We start from the raw sequence: 23,833 nt of genomic DNA on the forward strand, positions 1-23,833 counted from the left end.
GAAAGCCTGGAGCAAGCATCCCTACATTGAAAAGCCAGAAAACTTCCTTTAAACAAAAAATAGGAAAAGGATAACTCGTTCTCCTTAATCCCATTATCCCTTATATTGTATGCAGGCTACCTGCCCTACGGCAGGTGTAGCACTCACTCTCTTAGTCCCAGCACTGGACCATGAATCAATCACAAACTTTAGATTCAGCCATGTCGGAAAAAGCCTGCCCTCCGTGACTGCATGAGGCTTTGAGGGGACATCCAGACACAAACTACAACACTATCATTTGTAGGTATCAACCCATGTTTTGGCTTTTTATGGGAAATGTTCAAGGTGTCACTGCTTATTTCTTCTATTTTTTTCCTGCCATTGTCTTGAACTACTTCCAATCCAGCTTTCATCCCAAGCCACCTAGTTATACTGCTCTTTTCCAGTTAGGATGATGTTCATGTGCCTGAATTTATGATGACTGTTCAGTCCTTATCTTACTTGGCTGAAACAGTATTTGACTTGACTTTATCTATGGAACAGTTTTCTCACATGATTTTTCTGGCAACACATGTTTTACTGAGTTTCTCCTTCCACTATATCTTTCTTTTCAGCCTACTTTACTGGTCCTTCATTATCTGAGGACCGGTTTTAGTCTTTGGACTTCCTTAGTTTTAGTCTATAATCACTCCTTTCATGATCTTGAACTCAAGGGTGATTAGTTTCAAAATTATAATTTCCAGCCCAAACTTCAGAACTCTAGACTCATATACTCAACTATCCACATGACATCTACACTCAGAAGTTTGATAGCTCAGATTACATATGTCCCAAGCAGAATTTGTAATTTCTTCCCACTCTACCTCCCCCTTACCACCTCTCTAAATCTGTTCCTTTCTCAGTCTTTATCTTAGTCATCAAACTAGATACTCAGGCCAAAAATCTTCAAGTTCTCCTCTCTTCTCCTCTCCACTCCTCTCCTCTCCTCTCCTTTCCTCTCCTCTCCTCTCCCCTCCTCTCTGTCCTGTCCTTTCCTCTACTCTCCTCCTCCTCCTCCTTCTCCTCCTCCTTCTCCTCCTTCTTCTTCTTCTTCTTTTCTTCCCCTCTCCACTCACATCAGCAAATCCTGTTTGTTCCACCTTAAAAAATATACCCAGAATCTGGCTATGACAGTTATGGTTTAGATCTAAAATATTCCTCCAAAAGCTTCTGTGTTTAAGGCTTGGCCCCAAGTACTGCCATGTTCAGAGGTAGTTCATAATTGAACAGACTACTGAAAGGTAGTAAAAACTACAGGAGGTGGAGCTTAATTGAAGGAAGTAGATCACTGGAGTGGTGTCCCGGGGTTGTGTCTGGCTCTTTCCTTGCTTTCTTCCTTTCTGCTTCCTCTGGCTACCATGAGGAGCAGCTTTCCTCCATCACACACTTGTGTCACGTTTCTGCCTGGGAGCTGGCCAGTCGTGGACTGAAATACCTGATATTGTGAGCCAAAAGTAAACCTTTCCTCTTTTAAATTGTTCTTCTCTTTTCTCAGGTGTTTTGTCACAGCAGTGAATAGCTGTCTAACACAATGTCTAACACAATGACTTTACCCACCGAATATGTTCAAGATACCTAGTAGATGCCTAAAACCACAGATAGAACTGAGCTTTATATACACTATTTTTTGCTATACAGATGTACTTGTGATCAAATTTAATTTCTAAATTATGCAGAGAAGATTGGTAAGTATATGTTTTTTGAGACAGAGGCTCGCAGTCCAGGCTGTCCTTGGCCTCACTATAGAGCCCAGACTAGCTCGAACTTCCAATGACCCTCCTGCCATAGCCTCCCTGGTGTTGGGATTACAGGCATGCCAAGTAATGTCCCATGAGATTATGGTGTCTCACCTTGTCCAATGAGAGTGGCAATATTAACTAATAATAAAATAGAACAATTATAACAATATACAATAAAACTTATGGGAATGTGGTCACTTTCTCTAAAAATACTTTACTTTAGATCTTAGCAACCTGAGCATGATTTTTTCCATATTAAATTGAGAATTTCCACTTTTTCACATAAAGGAAGTACATTTTTCACATAAAGGAAGTAAATTGCCAGCATTATTACTTTTGAACTTTATTTTGGCACTATTTTTGACACCCTTATTCAGTAAAATAAGGTTGCTGTAATACAAGTACTGCAACAACATGACAGTCCATTGAATAATCAACTATGACTCCCAGTTGGGTAGCATATACAGTGTGAATACGCTGGGTGAATTCTTGGTTCACCTTCCAGGTAGGACAAAATAAATTTCATTTATTATGAGATTTCATCGCACAACAAATTAAATTGCCAGAACAAAGGCAATCTAAAATTCACGAGTTGTTTATTTCTGAAATTTTTCATGTAACATTCAGGCCCTGTTTGACCACAGGCGAATGGAACCTCCAAAAATGAAACCACAAAAGAGGGGGGACTATTGTACTTCTTGCTATCACCATCCCTCCATGATGGCCAGTGCTTCTTATCTGGGTTATGGATAATTGATTGTTTTCATTGGTTCCACCCTTACTTTCTAATGATTATTCCCAAAACAAGAAAAGGAAAGCCAAATTATGTTACGTCTTCTCAGAACTCTCTAGTACCTGCCCAGGGACCTACCCAGCCCAGCATGTACTTCTTTTCTGACCTTATCTCTTATGACCATCCTCCTTTGCTCCCCCAATAAATCCATACTGGCCTTACTGCTGTTCCTAAAACTCAAGGTTACAAGCTGAGGACCTTTGTACCTGGTGGTCCTCTTGCCTGAAGTGAATTTTTCCAGATAGCCATAACTATTGCTTCTTCAACTCTTTCAAGGTTTAAATGGACTACCTTATCTTCCTATTTGAAATTTTCAAAGCTTCAACCTCCTGTCTTTATTCTGTTTTATTTTTTATGTAGCATTTAATTGTCATGTTCTAATATGCTCTATATTTTTGTTATCAATTTTATTTTCTGCCTAACCAATTATACAGATGATGCCAAGGTTTCATTTGATCTATATTGCTAATATCTATATCCCAGCATCCACGGTGTCCTAACAAATACTGTTTGAAAATAGGAAAATGTTTATAGATAAGTGATTAGGAGACTTGAGTAAGTTTACAGAACACTAAATCACTAAAAAGAATTTGTGTTATAATCATCTGAAAAAAGTTGGAAAATACAAATTTAAAAAAAGAATACCATTTATAATCTCATCTTAAAAAAAGATTTAAAAAGAGATGTAGAAGATTCTTAAAATTATCATATTCTTTTTTTGTGACAGGATCTTACGATAGAGTTCAGGCCTCAAACTCACACCTCAGCCTTCCAAGTGTGGGATTAGGGTGTGCACCATCAGACCAAGTTCAAAATTCTTAAAATTCTTAAGAAAACAAAGCACAAAATATCACTAAAAGATATTTATGAAGATCTAAATAAATGGGTATAAATGCAATGTTTGCAGCTAAGAGGATAATAGCATGATGTTATTTTTTTCAAATATAGATATATATATACATAAATATATATTATATCTAATCAATACATTGACAGACTTTTTCATAAAAACTGAGAAGTTTAACATAAACCTATAAAAGAACAAAAACAAACTGATGTTTTGGCACAAAAAAGAAAGCAGTCTCTAAGAAGTTTGTGGATACTTGCCATATCTAATGAGAATGGGTTACAAAGCAAGAGACAGGCTGCTTACTGGAGTGAATTATACAACTTGTCTAAGAAACCAAGGAATACTACCGGAATCTGAAAGGCACTCTAGGTTAGTAAGAAAAGGTTTAAAAATTGCAATAGAAAAAGGGGGGAAAAAAAAGTAAGGAAGAGCTTCACTGAGGAGGAAGCAAATATAGAAAACAATGGTCAACCTCACTAGGAAGAAGGGTACACATTTAAATAGCAATGCAAGCTGCTGCCTTTAGGTTGGAAAGAAGTTTTTAAATGTGATAAAAGTAAGCATTAGAACTCTTATATACTGTTAATGGCAGTTTAAATTAGTACACACATTAGAAAGCAATTTGGTATATATCATAAAGTTGGAAATACACAGAATTCTAAAACCAGTAAAGCCAGTTGCTTCATTTTTTGTTATCTATCTTAGAAATACATTTGCCAAAATCCCCAATTATAACAATGTCTACATAGCACTGTCTAAAAATAAATGTTAATCAAAAGAAAAATGGATAAATAAATTGTAAATATTCATATAATGCAATATACTATTACATAAATGAAACTCCATGTACCAAAATGGATAAATCTTGAAAACTAGTATGGAGTTTTATGATAATACTTATATAAGTTTTAAAAACATGAAATACAGTACAACGCTACTAATACTTTTAGAATCATGTGTATGTAGCAAAGAAATAAAACCATGTATGGATGAAAACTACAATGAGGATATTGATTAAGCTGGGAAGCGTAAGGGAGGAGAATGGAACAAGACAGAGAGAGATTGGCAGGGATTTCCATTATGCCTAACTTCTTAAATGGTATGTTCTGATTGCTTAATATGTTTCATTGTTTTAAAAAGTTAAAGAGAACTAGAAAGTGAGTGCATGGGTTGGCCATGTGGTGAGTATTCATGGAAAATGGAAGAAGTGTATGAGTGGATAAGAAGACAATCTCACTTGAGGTTGTCTGGGAGGAAAGCCAAGTTAGTAAAGGAAATAATTAGTGGTAAAGGTAGTCCAGAAAGGATTTGAAAAGAAAAAACTCTAAGGAAATTAGCAAGAATTTTGAGTGAGGAGTCAGATTTTCAAAGCAAAGCATGAGGGCAAAATATTTTACAGCAGTGTTTTGGAATAACTCATGATAAACAAGAAATGATCTGGGGACTGGAATCTAGTAGGGTTCAATAATCTTGTAACTTTGAAGAAGGATTAGAGGCTTGCTTACTAGATTTTTAAATAAAAAGCATGGGGTGATTACATGAGACATTTGACAAAATCAAAACCAGGGTGTGTAAGGGGTATCAGTATGCTGCACTGAGATCTAAAGACATGACTATATTAATAGTGGTTTAAAATGTGACATAAATTACTTAAAATTTTTCAAGTTATATAATTACAAGATTTGGTTCCACCTGAAAATCTTAACATATTACAAAATAAATGTTGACAATGTGTGATGTTACTCTCGAAAGGAAATTTTAAAAACAGAGTATTGCATTTGATTGGTGTCACCAAGTGTTCCAAGCAATTGGTCCAAGTACTAAACAATGATAAATCATAATCACAAATTAAGAAAATTCCAGGGAAGGCAACCAAAATGTTTTGACTGTAGAAAGTTCTTGGAACTACAGTGAAGCATTCTCCAGGACTTTGGAAACAAAATTGCTTTTTGAGGATTAAACTAATAAACTACGTCCTTGTGGGATTAGGCAGCTACAGGTTAATTTGACACTGTACAGGGGTATCTATACATTTGAGTTACATGTACCTCAGGGAGGAAGGATGCAATAGACAGTAACAAAGGAGGAAGCAATGTAAGTAACAAATTATCCCTTCTCTGTAAAGGCTGAGCAAATAGACATGGGCAGAACAGCATAAAACACACAAAAATTCAGACCCATGTAGGTTATACTTTTCATTGTTAATCAGTAAATTGGATTCTAATTTACACACCCAAAGCTTTAGACAGCATGAGTTTTCCAGACCTGGCAGTTAAGGGCCATGATGTCAGATGCCACAACCTTTCCTTGACACAGGTCCCTTGCCATGGAAGAACACAAGGATGCCAACAATATCTAGTTAGAAGGAAAGAAGCTAGAGGTGAGATCTGATGCTCATCTTCAAAGACCTAGTTCTTCTTATATAAACAGAGCTAGACTTTTAATTGTTGGGAGTAGAACAAAGAACAATGAGTAGAAAGTCCAAAGAGAAAGATTTCGTCTGGCTAAAAGAAGGAACATGCTAATCATTTGATCTTCCTTCTACCGACAAAGAGCTATGTCTTTGTCAGGATTCTTTGATCATAAGCAACAGAACAAGTTAGGATAGCTATAGCAAACAATACAAATGAACATATGGGAGGTATCTCACAGATGTGGAAGAAAGGCTGAAATATTCAGATACAGAAGTGGCACAGCAAGGCAGCTGTAGTGACAGACAGCAAGAAAACAAAGGATTGCCTCGTTGGCACAACTGTGTCATTGTGATGAATCACCCTGTGGTGATTTCTTCCCTAGAGTTACTGGGAAATAAACCCAGATGGACAAGTGGCTCAGGTGGCCCCTTCTTGTCTGTCCTTCCCCTGCCAGGACAGGATAGGGAGCCATCCGTGGAAAGGAACTTGGATGACAGCCCCATCAGTTTCCTGCAATGGAGAGAAATTATTTTACCAAAGGAAATTTGACAGAAGGAAAAAAATACCAACACTTCTTGGATCTTCACCCTTGCAAATGCAAAAGGAGGAGGCCACCTATCTGTCAGGAAGGGCTTTCTGTCCTGGAAGGAAGCTGGAAAAGGCAATTTAGAAGGCATTTTCTTATTCATTTTTCTCATCACTGACACACAGGGTCATTAGGAAAGGTCCAATAAGGAAGACCTGGGAAGGATACAGTGCAGCGCACAAGAAAGTGAGCAGGGTGGCTCAGTGGATTAATCAGAAAAGAAAGACAAGGAGCTATTGGTGTTGGTTGCCTCAAGCTTAATACATGTATATTAGGAACCATCATCTTTCTTCTGCTCCCTTGATGGGAGCAGATAAATGAATGAAGTGAGATGTAATCGAAGTTAGTAAATGTGGAAGGCATGTAGGCTTGTTCTCCAGACCTGCCGGCTGGGTAGGACGCTACTCTGAGGGTTTAAAGTTTTGACAATGCTCCTAATAAGGGAGGCACCTCTCAGCCTTATCACTTAAACTAGTGGGGATATAATAGGACCTCAAATTCTGAATTTGATAACTGTAAAACAAAGCAAGCGATGAACAGAACAAAAGAAATCATTGACCACTAGTGACCTCTGGTGGAAATATACTTTAGGGACCTTGGATTTTTGGTTTGTTTTGTTTTTTTCCCATTAGGAAAATAAAAATCAGCAGCATACTCAAGCCAATTTATTTCCAGAGGAATGAAGAAGGGGGCTGCTAGAAACAGCACAGAAATTCTACTCAGAAGGAGGACACGCACCAGGGACACTGTTTCACGTGTTAGGCTACGTTGACAAACATGCTGGAAAAAAGTGGACATGTGATTGCTGCTGAAGATACTACCTGAGAAAAGAAGGGTTGTTCGGGCAATGACTTAGCGGTCAGTAGGGAGATTTGGCATGTTCATGGCAGCCAGCAAGAGAGCACGCAGGCATGCTTTATTATAACATGGAAGAGAGCCGTTAGAGCTGAAACATGTACACATGTGCCAATTCCGAACTTTATGGTTAGAGTCTTAACACGTTCTGTTTTCCAGCAGGCGTCTGCGTCAAGGGCTAGCAAAGACTTTGAATTGTGTGGGTGGGACAAGAGGATAAGCGGCCTAGGCCTTTGCGGTGGAGCCAGTCTCACAGAGGGTCTGAGTGCAGCCAGCGTCAACATCAAGCCATGCCGAGTACTCTGCACCCATCCCCTTTGCGATCTGACTGATCACACCAGGGGTTAATAAGGGATGGATTGAATTAAACGGGGAGAGGTGTAGAAGACAGAGAAGAGGAAAAATATAGAAAAGAGACAACACACAAGTAAACAGAATCAGCATTACCAACCCCTGGCAACTGTCACCTCTGGTAGCAGGCGACTGTCATCCTTGTCTCTTAGTACCTGTGTGGCAGGAGGTGTCCCCCTGCTGTCTTTCACTACTCAGCCTCTCCAGCACACACCCTGCCTCGTTTGCTGATGCTGTTGTATGATGCGGCAGGTCTGCTTTTTCTTGAATGTGTTACCTCGCCTCTCCATGTCATTTCAAGGATGCAAAAACAGACCTTAAATAATCCATTTGTGAGAATTCCACTCTGGAATTCCAGAGTTCTAGTCTCTAGGAGTGGACAAAAGGTGGCCTTGCTGCTCCCTAAGCTAATGACTTCCCCAGTGTTATTTCTTAGACACCACGTAACCCACAGCACCTCTTTGTCTTGCAAAGGTATTACTTTTCCCCAAGAAATATACAATCCTTTGGCTCTAGGATAGGCCCTTTCAGGGATTTGGTGTATAAAGCAGTTTACTTACTGATGATGAGCTAATTATTTTAATCTGCTCCAAAGCTTCTGTTAAGCTGTCTTCAATCTCAGAGTCATCTAAGGAGAAGAGGTCCCCAGCTCGTGAAAGATCTTTTTGTCCCAAAACCAGCCTGAACAGTTGATGCATGTTGAGGAGTTTGATCAGTAAGCCATATGTTCAGCTCTCTGAGATTCATAAGAGAAAAACTTGCAACAGAAGGTGAATTTCATATTCCACAAGAGGTCATTTTTCTCCAGACTTTAAGGTCTTCTGTGGCACTTCTGTAAGGGAAACAAATGATACAATATAGTCACTGGCAGAATAGCATGAGCTCAGAGTGCGACGCTGGTGCCTGGCAGGGAGAAAGAGAGAGAAAGGGAGACTTGGAAACACACAGGGTAACAGATCCTGACTTGATAATCTTCAAATGAGCTCTTTCTTTAGTTTAGTTCAAACTTTACAAAGCAGCACAAAAACCATACTTACTTTTCTCCCATTTTTTTTCTATGTCTTTCCACATTCCATGTAAAAGGAAACAAGTCGATAGGCAATAAACATGCCCAACAAGTGCCAGATATTTCCTAAACAGATAACCATGGAAATCAAACAGAAAGGGAGATAAAAGAAAAAATAGAGCACAGGAAATACGCTTTAGACCCAAATGCCTAAGCCCCTTCTTGAGAGCTTTGACAAAGCTACCAGCTCCTACCCTCTTGGGGGGACTTCCTGGCTATATTGGCAATAGAAGTCCCCTTTACATCTGTGCAGAAGGTGACCTAAGGACTTGCCCTATTCCTATGCATTTTCTATTCCAAAAACAACGAAATAAAGAACTCTGCCTAAAAGTGTGGGGTTAGAAAATTCTGTACTGAACATCAGCATGAACTTCAACTTGAGCACTGACATTAAACATGATAGCACTGCAGTGTAGGTTAAAAGAGAAGTGTTTTCAGATCAGTCAATCCTCCCTATATTCCCATTGCTGAAATAATAAAGTCCTACTGAACTTTTCATTCAACTAACAGTCCACAGAGAGTATGCAATGGCACAAATTAGATATATGGTTATTCTCATCAGCCCCCTTTTGGATCTAATAAAAGTATAGACCAATTTGTATTAGTACAGACGTTAGTAATCATTTAAAGGAGGCCAGGGAGATTTAATGAATTCCCCAAGAATCCATTGTAGCTGTGGCAGGGCTTGTCTCCTGATTTGGAACCAGCAGGCTTCCCCCAGAATCTACAGTGGACTGGAATCACTTCAAACATGCAGATAACTTACAAATGCAGCCACATGTGCAGAGAGTGACTGCTTAGAGGAGTAATGGCGAACCTTTTAGAGCTTGCAACAATGATGAACAGCTGGCTGCAGCACAAACGACATAGGTTCGCCTATGGCCTGGAATGAGTTATTTAATAAAGCAATAAAATGCTTCTGCTCAGCATTTCATCCCTCTGAGGATGGAAAGGGTGAGGAGGGTTGGACGTTCCTTCAGTGACTTCAAACCTTCCCTCCAAGGTTGCTGTGGGTGTGCTTCTTTGTGCTGAACACAATTTTAAAGTTTCAAGATACATACGTTGTGGTCTCTAAACACAAGCTAAGTCATTCATGAGATACTGAACTAAATAAGCTATCACAGGATTTAAATGATGCAATGCATGGACAATATTGAGATTTTTCAGGTCGGCCATCATGGCTTACACATGTAATCCCAGCACTCGAAAGGCTGAGGCTGGAGGACCGCCATGAGTTCAAGGCCAGCCTGGGTTATATAAGTGAATTTCAGGCCAGCCTACACTACATAGTGAAACCCTGCCTCAAAACCCCCAAATATTAGGGTTTTCAAAGATATTATTGCTTATATGCAATTTTTGACCTATCTATTAGCTTTAGAAAATGATGCCCAGTACTTACACATCTTTGTCTGTGTGCCAGGCACAGATTTTTCTGATTAATGTTGACTCATTAGATATACATAAAGTTGTTACGAGTAAAGACATATACCTAAAGACGTATCATATCCCATTTTTTAAAGTGAGAAACTGTAAGGCAGTTAAATACAGTAGCATACCCCAGTACTGCAGATGATAAGCTGAGGAGCTGGGATTTAGACCTAGAAATTCCAGTGCTGGGCTCCAAGTTCATGCGCACTATGATACAGTGATGTGAGGCTACTCTTCAGAGTAGCAACCCTATAAGCAATAGTAGCAGGAATAAAGGTATTGGTGGGGTCATAAAGTAAGAAAAGGAACACCTCTTCTGTCCAGCATCCTTGTCCCTCCAGGATTTAAAACAACCAGACAGCAGGAGAGTCACAAGCAGAAAAGCTCGGGAAGAGGAAAGAAGAGAACTGGACAGAAAAAGAGCAGACTGAGGGTACTGCAGAGAAGTCTGCACCCTGGCAGATGCGGAAGTGCATTATAATATCTACCCCGAAATTCAGGCAGTGTTTTCCTGAATCTTCTTTTTAACACATTCTCTTTGTGGTCTTAGGTATCTGTAGAGATCATCTCAATGAAATAATATCCATGAAAACAGAAAACTAGGTAGAAATAAGTTCACCTCAAAGTTTGTTTGGATATTACCTGGCATTTCATAAGTTTGTTTGGATATTACCCTGGCACTTCATTTGTCTGAAGTTTGTTGGATATTACCTGGCATTTCCTAAGGCAGATCCGGGTGCCCCAGACACATGCAAGCAGGTGCTCCAAGAAGGAGCAGGGATCTGTGCAGGAGCAGAGAAGCACCCAGAGGCTCTTCATCTGATGGGGATCCACATCACGGTGCCAGCTGCCACCGATACTCTTGAATGCCCAAAGAGTGCAAAATGTTTCTTGGGGCCCTGAGCTGTACAGAAAGACCTTCTCAGACCCAGGCATTGGGTGAGGAGAGATGAAACTTGCATCAAGCACACTGCAATATGGGATGAGTGACAGAAACGTCTCCTGGATATTTCAAAAAGCTTAGGGAAGAGGACAAAGAAGGGCTTTGTGGAGGAAATGGCCTTTGAGCAACACCACTTAAGATGGGTAAGACTTCTACAGGTTTCATTCACTACGTATGTGCGGAATATATAAGAAGTCATTTGTTTGGGAAGGAGATTCAAGGCCCAGCCTGGCCATTCAGAAACGGTGGGACCTTGGTTCATGCTTTTCCCTTCCCCGAGCCTCCGTTGTCTCATCTGTAAGGTGAAATTAATGTTTCCCTAGTCAAGTTTACTGGAGTCTTTTGACAATCGAGCTGATGAAACGTAAAAAAGATCTTTGCAAAATTATGATGTTGCTGAGGCTCAGATAATGACATAAAGGCCCCAGAATCAGCCTCAGAAAGGAAGTTTTTCTCCAACTTTTTCCTGTCTTCTTGTCTCCTGATCTCCTTTCTCTCCCCCAAGGCAAGTCACAGAGAGTAGAATTTCTCTTGTCCAACACAGGTCACAGAAATTGGAACTCCTCCGTTCCCCCAAAGCAAGCCATAAAGCTGAAAAATACTAATTTCTCCCTCTCTGTCTTGGAGCAGTCTACAAGGAAATTTTCCAGCCTACCTTTTCTGATAGTAGACTATACGACTCCCATTCCAGACGGGGTCCCGCTCCGTACCAGGGAGGAAGGAATGCTTCCCAGAGAAGCCAACAAAATCTGAATGGAGGATAGACTTTACTGGGTTTCTCCATTTGGTTTACTAACATTAGATTGTACTTTTTTTTGTCCAATCAGTTTTAACTGACTGTCCATGCTTCACTGCAACTAAGTTTAGAAATGAAGGGTTCACCTTGAGTCTTTGGGTCATCAAGTGGAAGGCTTCTGTGTCACAGTAAAAGTATGAGCAAATATGTGTGTCACGCTTTTCTCTGGTTAACCGGGGTTTTGGTTTAAGGGTGTCAGCCATGACCCTTTAGGAAGGCAGGAAAGACCTCATCCCTGCTTTTGCCTCTACATCACCAACAACTGGTATTCAGTAGGTGTTTGCCAGCAGTGTTTGGGCACTACTCTGAGTGTGTCCCAAGTATTGAGTCACTTAGTTGTAAGGATAACTTGATGCAACGAAAATTTGATATTCAGGGAGGAAAGCAACCAGTGACCCAAAGACACCCCAAGAAATGCTGCAGTTATGGCTGAAACCAGTTGGTCTACCAGGACAAAGGCCTCTTTGGGTGTTGGGGAGTCATGTACACAACCATGTGTGAGAAATGCTATTGGGGGCCGGGGATATAGCTCAGAGGCACAAGCGCCTGCCTGGCAAGCACAAGGTTCTGAGTTTGATTCCTGGTATCAGAAAAAAACAGAGAGAGAGAGAGAGAGAGAGTGCTATTGAGCTGCCTCTCTTCCCACCAGGCCTCGCTTACAGAGCACCCCAAACGTCGCACTCTACCACTCTTTTCTGAATAAACAGCTGCTAGTCCCTTTAGTTTTCAGCAGTTCTGCTCATGTTTTGCTGAGATGTCTGGCTTCTCCTGCTCGTCTTTTTTTTTGCAACAGCAGAGCTAGTCCAAGCCAGATCAAATTCTGCCTCATATTTTGAGAAACTCCTTACACTGATCAACGGCATAGTCCTGGGGCCTGCGTGCATGTGTGTACATGTAAAGACTGTGTACACACACGTGCACTCATGTTAGCACGCACATATACGCATGTACGTGTGCCTGTTTAAAGACTTCCTGTACATCAAACTCTCTGTAAGACACCTCTTTCCCTTAGTGCTCCTATCAGCCTTGTAGGAAGATACTATTCCATGAAAAGGAAATAGGACCTGTGCGGTGAAATATCATGGCCAAGGGTACACAAACCAAGATTCACGTCGAGGTTTACATTGAACCCTATACACACACACACACACACACACACACACACAGGCACGCACACACAACCGGACTTCTAAAATTTCTTTTTACTTTGCATCTTTAATTTTTTTCCTTCATAAAGTCTTTCCCTAATCATTTAAGTGATCTTAATCTGAGGCTCGCCCTCTCTTTAGTTTTCCTTTGGTTTGCTTCTAAGCCGGTATCGCAAGTCGGCTTTCCCTAAGAAGAAGCATACAGCACAAAAAGAGGGCGGGGTCTGCGCAAGCGCGGCACGGGTCGGGAGCCTCGGGTCCCGCAGACTCGGTTTACCTGCGTGCTCCTCCTCGGGCGCACTTGCTGCTACTCAGCCACGCTTACAGCCTGGGAGGGAGACCGGCCGGACTCGGGCGCCGCGCAGGGGGACGCGGGTAGCCAAGCGGAATGCGCTCGGCTCAGTGACCCTCGAGCTGCTCGCTGCGCTGCGGCCCCAGCGGAAGAATTCAAGGAATGCAGCCCGATGCCACCGCGGCTCGGAGCGGGTCAGGTGACGGGCTGCGCCCCGCCAGCCCGGAGAGCTACCTCCAGGGAAACGCTGTTTCCTGGGCCGGACGCAAGGCCCGCTCCGGTGGAGGAGAGTTGTTTTGAACAGAAGACAAAAACTCCCTGTGTTCGTGAAAATCTATACTTGCCAGGGGGTGGGGAGCAGCTGGAGCAGGACGGGCGGCTCAGGGCGAGGGCTGCGGGGACAGGAGCGGGCTGCCCGAGCGACGGCCCCTCCGGATTCACGCACGCCCTGGGGCCGCCACAGCCCAGGGAGTCTCAGCTCCTGAAGAAACTGCGCCCGTATTCTGCCTGTGCAAGTCTAAGGGGATAGGCAGCTGCTAGTGAAGGGAACGAATTCACTGCAAACACGCTTACACTTCCATTTCTCCGCTTTCTTCTCTGGGAGGTTCTCAGTGAAAATCGTTGAGGACTCTTAAATAAAATTTACCCTGCTTTATCTATGGACACTTCAAGGAAGAAAAAAAGAAGAACCCACTGAAATCCTCCCTTACCATTTAAACTGTTAGGTGTGTGTTTCAAGCAACAGTTCTAAGCTGTAATCTTCTCTCCCTCTAGTTTTCTGTACCCGTTGTAGGTCTGTTTCCTATCAAATCATCTGTCTGCGGGCAAAGCGTTCAAGCAGCTGTCCTGCAGAGAAATCCATCTCATTCAGGACCACAGGATGTGGGCCCTGGCTGCCCACAAAGGTGAGAGGTCAGGGTGGCCTCCGTTGAACCGGGTTGGCTGTGCCAGCAGAATGATCTAATAAATCTTCCTAGGCACTCGGGGATCAATCATATTTACACCTTCCTCAGGTAAAGGCCTGTTCCTAGGAAGAGTTTCACTATAAGAGAGAGCATTTAGTCCTCCTAAGAAGACATGTTTCTTCTTAGTCATTTTCTGGTTTATAAGACACTTCTAACGTCTCTTATTTTAATGGGACAGCCTAGATTTCTTTAGCCTTCCCTTTTCTTTATCCCTAGTCATTATGACTGGTTTTTATCCCTAGGTTGTATCCAGTGTTCTTCCGTATTGTAAAGCACGTATGGTCCAGAACTGCGCACACCCTGGGACTCCAGAGGGAGAGCAGAGAGGGAAGAGAGTTAGAGCCTGGATGCAACTGTGTTCAGTCTCAGCTGTGCATTCCCTGCAGTGTAAACCTGGGCGGATGAATCCAGCTGAGTTTCAGGTTCCTCGCGTGCACCTGAGAATTGTGATCTGGGTTGCCGGCCGGTTGGATGGGATTATATTAAACATTTAACACAGAGCCTGGTGTATAGCAACCACAAAGGAAGTGACATCCACTATACCCTGAGCAGCATTATCATTCTTGTAGGTCTCTTTTCTGTTACACACATCCTATGCCACACCTTTTGAAACATAATAAATACACCCCTGCGGTGCTAACTAAAATAAGTTCACAGTATAAAGATACCTTTTCCATTTGGATCTCTTTTATATATTAGTTATCCTTTCTCTCACTTGGGGTGAAGAGCAGTACTACATTCTGAACCCAGGGCAGGGCCTTCACACCCAGCTACCTCCCCAACCCTTTTAAAGTTTTTTTTTTCTTTAGAGACAGGGTCATACTTAGTTACTAAATTGCCCATGCTTGGCCCAAACTTGTAGTCTTCCTGCCTCAGACCCCCAGAACGCTGAGATTCGAGAAAAGGGCACCAGGCCTGGCCCCTTAGTGTAGTTCACTTGTTATCTGTCAGCTTCGCTACCTTATGTGCGTTCCTCTTGATTTTTTCAGCAACGTTTTCTTATTTCTTGGTGAGAGAGAAACTTGCTGAGGTCCTACCCCTGCCAATAAGAGAGTTTTCCCCACAGAGCAGACATGGACTAGCACACAATGTATCTTCAGCTGTGTGTACTGGCATAATCCAATAACTGAATTTGCCTTGCAAGCACAGTATTTGCTCCCGTGTTTATTAGTGAAAAGGGAGTGCCTTTCAGCTACCAGTTTCTTTCTTTATGATTTTCAAGGTGACCTACGGTCAGTGTGCTCCAAGAAATATGCTAATAGCTTCTTATGCATCTGCAGATTCTGCTGTATGAACACGTACATGACGTGAGGACTTAATTCTTCTGCCCTTGGGACAGTGCCCATAGAAAAATTAAAGCTTTTTGGAGGAGGGCTTGATAAACATAACTGACTCAGGAAGCCAATTTATTCTGAGGAATTTATCCAGCTTCGAACTCAGTTTAGGACTTGCCCCATTTCCTCACTTTAGAAAATTGTGGACTTTACTCATTCTGTTTTGGACAACATCCCTCTGCATCAAAACACTTGCATTTTATTCACTTGAATTTAAAATGCCCACTAACTAACTTAGACCCATTTGGGTTGTAGAAACTTTCGATCAAGTCCTCAGATTTTCCCTTGAAAGAAAAAGATTACAGATGCCTTTGAAGGAACATCTTTTTCACAGTGTGAAAAGACTACAGGCGTTCCCATGGGAACTGGCCGCATGGTTGTCTGCCCTCCCTGCCGATGTCCATTGTTCCCGCTGTCGCTCAGTTTCCTCTGCTGTGGCATGTTGCTGTACTTCACATCAACCGAGAGCGGTGGTGCTGGGCTTTTCTGAATGATGCTAAAGGACTCAGCCTCAGTCTTTTGGCCAGAACTCATCGAGTCCAACTTTGTAGCAATTATCATAAGCACCTACAAAAAGTAATTTTGGCCATCTATCCAGCCAAGAGTTAAAAACTTATATAATTTTGGATAAATATTGCAACTCCTGGAACACAAATAAATAGCAAACATTTTTCTTCACAGGGAATAAGAGAAAACGTTAGGCTAATAAACTTTCTGAAACTGCGAATTTTGCGATCTCTTATAATGATTTCATAGTGTGTCCATTTTCATTTGTAAATTTTGACTTGACCAATTATGATTGCTCTGCAATGATGTAAACCTTGCTTTCAAAAAATCTTAACACAAATTCTATGGGTTTATTTCTCCAGAAAACTTGCCCAAACTCTCAAACTATGAGAAACACTCAATGTTAATTGTATCTTCATTTACAATTAAATGTCATCTATTATAACTATGTGACCAATTCAAATAATCTCCTCAGTATTTTACTATTTTTTAAATTAAAAACTATATAAATGCCATCGAACCCAATGGCTGATTGCTATGCCAAATTAAATGTTTGTCTGAAAGAACAAAACGGTGGTTAAATTCAATTATAATCTGTAAGATCTGTGCAATACCAAAGGGGGAAAAATAACAGCAATAATATGATAATGGTGGCTCTGTCCAACCCACTGACTGTAACGATGCTATTTAACTTCATACATTTAATATATACAACCATAGGCAAGGCCAGTTTCTCTGTCCATTGCAAAATCTTTCTGGAGGTAAACAAAATGTGGTGAAAATGAAACTAGACTCTCATGGAGCTAAACAAAAATGTACATCACGCGAATCTAGGCACACAGCTTTCTGCTTCTAAGACCCAGAGATATGTTTTAATCACCCACTGAGAAGTGACTTTTTTACCGTAATAACTGAAACACATGCATATGTGGCTAGACACACAGTTCCCAAACGTGCTTTATCTGTGTAATCAGCCCACCCTTCGAAGTTCCTGACCCATTCCTCCAGCCCCACTCCTTGCCTCCCTGCAGCTTCTGACATTTACGATAATTAGCTTTTGTTTTTGTCAAATAAGAAACAGAAAAAAGACAGTCATACCTCTTAATACAGCACGCTTTGACCATCACTGGAAACAGAAAGCAAAATGCTTGATCTTTAAAGCCCTTGAGCTGGGACCCATGAGCCCGGTCCTATCTGCGGCTGCTGGCGCCTCCCTGCGTGCTTGTCAAGCCAGCGGTGCACTTGATTCCCTCCTGTGGACTCACAGTTCATAATCAGAATTCAGTAAATAAATAACTCTCCCCCGCTAAACTTCTATTTAGATCTAACGATTAACAAAATGCTTCCCTTATTTCTATAGTAGATTTATAGAAACTTCTTCGAGCAGATCTGCACTTTGAAAGAATTAGATTTGTCTGCTAACCAGTCATTTAGGTCTGTTAATGAATAACTCACTTTAAAGAACCAAGGAAGTTTTCAACTAATTATCAGATGTGGGGCCTTTTCACAGGCATCAGGAAAAAGGCTTGGGGAGGGAGGAAAGGAGGGAAGTATTGGAATGAGATGGTATAATGATAGAAGAAAAATACCACAGAAAAGCAAAATAGCAGAAATCTAACTGCATGTTGGTATTCCTAATGAAACATAGAACAATTGAATCAAGCACCCCTACTAGCACTAGGGATTTTTCCAAGCCAGGGTGATTCCCTCTTGCATCAACTCAAATTGCTAACTCACTTCCTTTGCCTTCCAAATATAGAACTCCTCTCTTTAAGCCTAATGTACTGGGGATTCCTTACAGGCAGGCCCACATCTCTTTCTTAAGAAGAATGCACGCCAAAGCCGCTAATGCATAAATTAATCAGTGGTGCCCAGTTATATTGTTACATCCGCAGGCTCTTCTTTCCCCTTAAGGGTATAACGCAGACTTTCTCTCTTTATTGATTTGGACCTTTACCTACATATAAAGTGATAGTGTATTTCTGAGCACTTCCTAAGCAGAGCTTTCATTCAAGATGTGTGAATGTATTAGAGGCACTGCAGAGGGGGAGAGTAAGGTATAATGTGTGAAACTGGAGACAGCAACATGCCGTGTCACTGGCAGTCATGCTGCTATGTAAATAAAGTGCCGGCTGAAGTAAAGGCCACATTCATTTTAGTGAAGGTTACCTTCTCTTGTGTTTACCACACAACATGTACTAATCCTATTTCTAGTCAAACTGTACTCAAATTTCCCTGTTCTTTGGGTAAAGTTGATGCCCATAAACAGAATGGGCCTTTATTGGTCTCAGCCACCCCAGGTAATTACATTCCCCTGAACATACAGACTAATTTAGGGGAGATGTGGACCCTCCCTCCAGACCTGTCAGGGACAAAAATGCATGTTCTGCCCTGGGGGAAAAAGTCTTTACTACTAGGTGACAAGAAGACATAAGATCTGGTTTTTCTTAACTTTGCGTCATCAAGACACCTGGTGAGTTTATTTGGGCCCTTAAACCTTGTGTCCTTGAAACTGGAAAGATCTATCTTTCCACAAGTGCTGCTAAATTTCTGAGTGACTTCCGGGATTTTAGGCTGGGTTTCTGCCATTATCATTGAAAAAAGTCTGCCTGACCGAATCAACCTAACCTAGGTTTGTGGGAAGATCCTCTTGAGAGTACATCTTAAAGACTAAGTAGAGCAAGAGACACATCAGGACTCATCTGTGACAAATGGGACCTTCAAAGACAAACACAGACTTCCTCTAAACACCAGTAGCAGCAAGAAAGGCTTGGAAAGAAATATGTCATTCAGTGTACCTGAACGGAGCTTTCCAAATTAATTCTGCCCAACCAGCTACACGTTCGCTTTGTAATACTTCCCCTTCATTTCCAAGGCTTGCTTAGCCGTGCCTGGCCACAAGCTGACTTCAATAAACAAAGTCATGGAACCCATCAACCCTTGCATAATTTTCATCATTTCCTTTTGGTAATTAGCTTTACACAGTATTATTTGTCTATCTTTGTGTTTTTCCCCTCCATTCCTGCCCAGCTCTGAACCATGACCCTTTTGGGGGAATTTGAAATAAAACATCTCTGACCGTAAAATTAGACCAAGATGTTTTTCTTTACCAAAAACATGTTAGTACAGAGATAACTCGGACTGGGTGAATTATATATGGGCACTGAGAATCTTTGGCCAATACCTATTCTTATCTGAAACTATCGATACTCCTTTCCGGTACACTATTTCTGTGGTCAGCCTTCTGGCTCTGGGAGAGTCTGCTGTGGACATAGAAACTCAGACATATCCAGGACTGCTTGTGGAAGGATGCAGAAAATCAACAGTAGGAAACAGAAACGCTGTAAAATCTAGAGACCTGAGACAACAGCCTCAGAAGACTAGTAAAATATCCCTGCACCTGCTGCTCTGATTCCACAGCTGGGGGAGGGAAAGTCTTCTTTCTGTATCTATAAAGGGGAAAGAGAGTCCCAATAGTTTGGAATTTACAGTCTACCGTGAGTCCCTGGGGTGCTGTCGCCAGGGGCTATCTTGATGTGTTGTCTGAGCATGCAGTGCTCTAAGGGCCAGAAACCTGTGCCCATTCTCATTTCTGGGACGGAATGAACATGATGCTAGAGTGACTCTGTGTGTGGCTAGCTCATAAATCAGACTTGGTTCAGTCAAGTGACTGACACAACCTCCACCGTGGGTGCCACAAGGTTGGGAATAGATGTTATGACACTTGAGGGGAATGCAGGAGGCCACCTTTAAGAACCAGGGGGATCAGGGAATAGGGGACCTTTCCCTCTGAGACCACGGGCATGGTCGGGCCTGTGTGGTTTCACCCAAGATCCAGGACTGCAGGCTGTCACATGCATGGTCTTTCCATCCCTGCCCTCAGCAGTATGCAAGGCCTGTCTGTCGCTTACAAGATAAGAAAAAACTCTGTGTTTCTACGGCTCCAAGCCCAGAGGTACGCTGGGCAGTCTGAGTAATGCCGTGGCTCTGACTGTTGCCCTGGCTGCGGGGTTCACAGCCCGTGAAGGTCTGGGGAAAAACTGCCCGGTGCTGGCACATTCAGCCCTCGTCTCACCCTGAAACACTCCAGGGGATAGGAATTTTGCCTGAATTCAGCTGTGATCAACACCGATATCCCTGGCAGATACTAGAGCTGAAATAATTTGGGGAAAAGCTCCTAGCCGTTAACCTGTCGCCAAGTTTACACGGCTGGAGAGAAGGGGTTGTTAGGGGGTCCCATGCCCAGGCAGCATGCATAGTAGCAGCAAAGAAGTGCACAACTCCTGTTGTCACTACACCTGTGTGAGTCTCCATCGTAGGTTACTCCCGCCCAGTGTCTGATCACACACTGCTACCGAGACTGGGTATCACGCCACAGAGGAATCACTGAGTGATTCCTGCCCTTGCCTTTCCCTGTGAAGCACGTGGGGCTCCATCACCATCTAGTCAGAGAACAAGTGCTTTAGTTCCGTCGCTACTGTCAGTGTCACCAGTGCCAGAGACCCTTACAGGTAACAGAGCCAGCGTCGACAGTGTCTGAGGAAGCTCCCATGTGCCTCATGAGGAGCACCACTCTCAGTGTAGGAGCAGCCACACAGGGAGCACCCGACCCTCTCTGTACATTTGGTAGAGTGACTATCTCTAACCCTTTTATGGAAAGGCTTTCTTAGTAGATGGCTTTCTTCTAAAGATGTATCTTGGGGGGTACTGTTTTTTATGAAGTATTAAGTTTATTTCCAGCTGGGTACTGTAAGGTAATTTCCCTGTAGCTTTGTTTTTTGGTTGTGAATAGTTAATGTGAGCACAGTATGTACTCTTTTGGAGTTGGAGAGCTCTGTTGTCTTCAGAGTTCTCACAAGAGAAAGGACATTTTAGTGGTTCAGAAAGAATGATGTTGCCACCCGAATGTAACAAGAGAAAAATGAGAAAACAAGGTAATATGACACGTCCTAAAGGTCATAACTTTCAGCTGAGAGATTCCAAAGTTCCTGAAGTGGAGGAAATGCTTAATAAATGATTCAAAAGAGTGATTCTTTAAAAATCCAATGAGATCCAAGAGAAGCAGATAAACAATCAAATGAAAATAGGAATAAAATGTAAGACACAAACAAAAAATTGAACAAAGAAATTTTTAAAAAGAATAATCAGAAATCTTGAAATGAAGAATGCAATAAATCAGATTTAAAAATTCATTTGGAAGCCTTAAGGACAGGTTAGATTAAGTGGAAAAAAGAATGTTAAAGAGTGAAAACAGGCCTTTTGAAATATAACATTCAGACAGAATAAAATGAAAACTAAGAAAGAGCGAAGAGAAAATTCAAGATCTTTGGAACACCATTAAACAATCAAAATCTGTATTATTGGTGAACCTAAAGGCTTTCTATGCTTATGTCTTTATCCAAAGAATGAAGACATATGTTCATATCATACCCATAGCACCTGTGTTTGTAATATCCAAAACTAGAAAAAAACAGTCTATGGAAAGATAAGTGCACAAATTATGGTATATCTATACAATGATATGCTATTCAATAATACAAAGACTACAAAGGACTGAAATATTTATATCTACCAACATAGATAAATCTCAAAGTTGCATATTATAAAAGTGGCCAGTACAAATACAGTCCTACTGGATGGTCCTATTTAAATAAGTTCATGAAAAATGTAAAGTACTCTATAGTTAGAGAGATCACTTGTTTCTTGGACATGTGGGGGAGGGGAGTAAGATGCGGGAGGAAGAGTCACAAAGCATCATGAAGATCATGATGTCACCAGTGTAAACACAAGCAAAACTAGGACAGGGTCCACTTTAAATATGTATAATACTGCCAAATATACCTCAAAGAAGTTGAAAATTATGTCCAACATCAATTGTACCTCAATACTGTTGATAAAAATTGTGGTCAGCATTGGGAGGGAAGGAGAGAAGGCACATTCTTACACCATTGGTGCAAGCATAAACCACTGCCTCCACTCTGAACTTCAGTTGGCTGAGTCATTATGTACAGCAAATGTGTACTCATAAAAAATAAAAATTAGTTGAAACATAAAAATGATCCAGGTATTCCATTTCTAGGACTCGGTCGCAGTGATCATCACTGCAGTGTTAGGAATGTCTGAGAATAGTAAAAACGGAAAAAAGAAAATGCTAAGCCTCTAACCCTGTTCACTAAGACTTGAAGTCAGAGGAGCTGAGTTCAATTCCCAGTATCACAAACAAGGGGATTCTCTTTGTGTGATAATTGTTTGCATTTTTTCCCATTCATTGTTACTATGTTTTGACTGCTGTTAATAGGTACGGCGAGTATTTACATTCCCATATAAATAAATAACATATGAATGGATGCAGAGATACCCTTTCAGTGGTTGATTGCATTTCATCCTATGGACATAGCATGTTCTCCTTCTCCATTCCTCTCTAGATGAAGTTTTAAGTGGTTTGCAGAATTTTACTAAGGCACCATGTGGAGTAGGAGCGCACTTGTGCGGGGCTGTCTGCTGAGGTTCGCAACCTGATGCTTACTAGTCACATATTCTTGGGCAATGCTCGTAATTTTTTTTCCTTGTTAGTGTTGGAATTTTTTGAATACTTGTATGCTGAGGATATTCATGGTGCCTCCCTTCTGAAGTTCTTATGAGGACTCTATAAAGTAGTATTTGTGAAGTGCTTAGAACAGAGACTGGAATGTAGTAAGTGTTACGTGAGTGTTTGTTAAACACAGGCCAAATGGAGCATCCTTGTAAGTGCTTCCTTGTGAACAGTTGCAAGAATTTGCCTATGGGTCACACTTAAGGGAAAATCTGGGTTACAAGGTACATACACTCTAATTTCATTCAACACTATGAAATTCCACTGCAGTATGATAATACCAAGTGATACTGAATTTGCTATATTGCTTTGATCAATTAATATGTCCTGGTGGTCTTTCCACGGCAGCATGTCAATCCACTCATTCTTATTAAACGTGGATGTTAGACCACTGCACAGACCTGCCATAATTATCAAACAATGAGTAATATAGTAATTTTAATTTTTTCATTTTGAATAATAAAACAATAATTTATAACAAAAACTTTTACTTTTAGTTGTTTTTAAAAATTCATCTTTCCATATTGAGTACCTGGACTGGACTCAAACTTGTGATCCTCCAGCTTCAGTCCTCTAGAGTGCTGGGAACTAAATAGGCTATACTTTTAATGTCTCATTTAAGAAATATTTACTTACAAAAAGTTCTTAAAGATAGACATTCTCATACTTTATTGTAAAGTATGTAGAGTGTTTTCATACTTAGGTTTTAATGCAAAATTTTATTTTTGTTTAGTGAGGTAGTAATCTAGTTTTAGTTTCCTGGATACTGTTGGTATATTTTTCTAATGCAAATAGTACACTCTTTATACATGGTTTGTGTGAGAAACCCTAATACATTCTGAGTGTACATATATTCTTAGGTCTATTTCAGCAGTCTGTATTTCTTTTGTTTATTTGTCTTCCTCTAAACATTATAATCTTATTTGTATGGTTTTCTGTTAGACATTCACAACTTGCTGATGTTTTTGTTTTTAAATTTTTTTTTGTACTGGGAATCGAACTCAGGACCTTGCACTTGACAGGCAGGCACTGTGCCACTGAGCTATTTCCCCAGCCTACTGATGTTTTAGAATTGCCCATTTTCTTTCATCTATTGTAAAAAACAATTCATAATTATGCACATTTTGAGTCTCTGTTATTCTTAGAAAATTAGAAT

At 41.1% G+C, this 23,833-nt stretch overlaps 1 protein-coding gene across 3 annotated transcripts in view; it reads right to left on the reverse strand.

The window, feature by feature from the left end:
• The window catches only part of Veph1 (ventricular zone expressed PH domain-containing 1), a 216,441-nt gene extending 199,105 nt beyond the window's left edge, over positions 1 to 17,336 (reverse strand). The window contains exons 1-2 of one of the 3 annotated variants that reach the window (XM_005393090.2): positions 17,184 to 17,336; positions 8,167 to 8,438 (exon numbers count right to left, since the gene is read on the reverse strand). In XM_005393090.2, coding sequence (XP_005393147.1) covers positions 8,167 to 8,304 — 138 coding nt within the window. In that variant the 5' untranslated portion in view covers positions 8,305 to 8,438; positions 17,184 to 17,336. Of the gene's footprint in view, positions 1 to 8,166; positions 8,439 to 13,264; positions 13,413 to 17,183 lie in introns of those variants that run through there. The other 2 variants (XM_013518627.1, XM_005393091.2) reach the window with 2 other exon arrangements.
• Between the last annotated feature and the right edge of the window lie 6,497 nt (positions 17,337 to 23,833).

This window comes from Chinchilla lanigera, unplaced genomic scaffold, assembly GCF_000276665.1.
Source record: "Chinchilla lanigera isolate Chin_1 unplaced genomic scaffold, ChiLan1.0 scaffold00047, whole genome shotgun sequence".
Classification (NCBI taxonomy): Eukaryota; Metazoa; Chordata; class Mammalia; order Rodentia; family Chinchillidae; genus Chinchilla; species Chinchilla lanigera.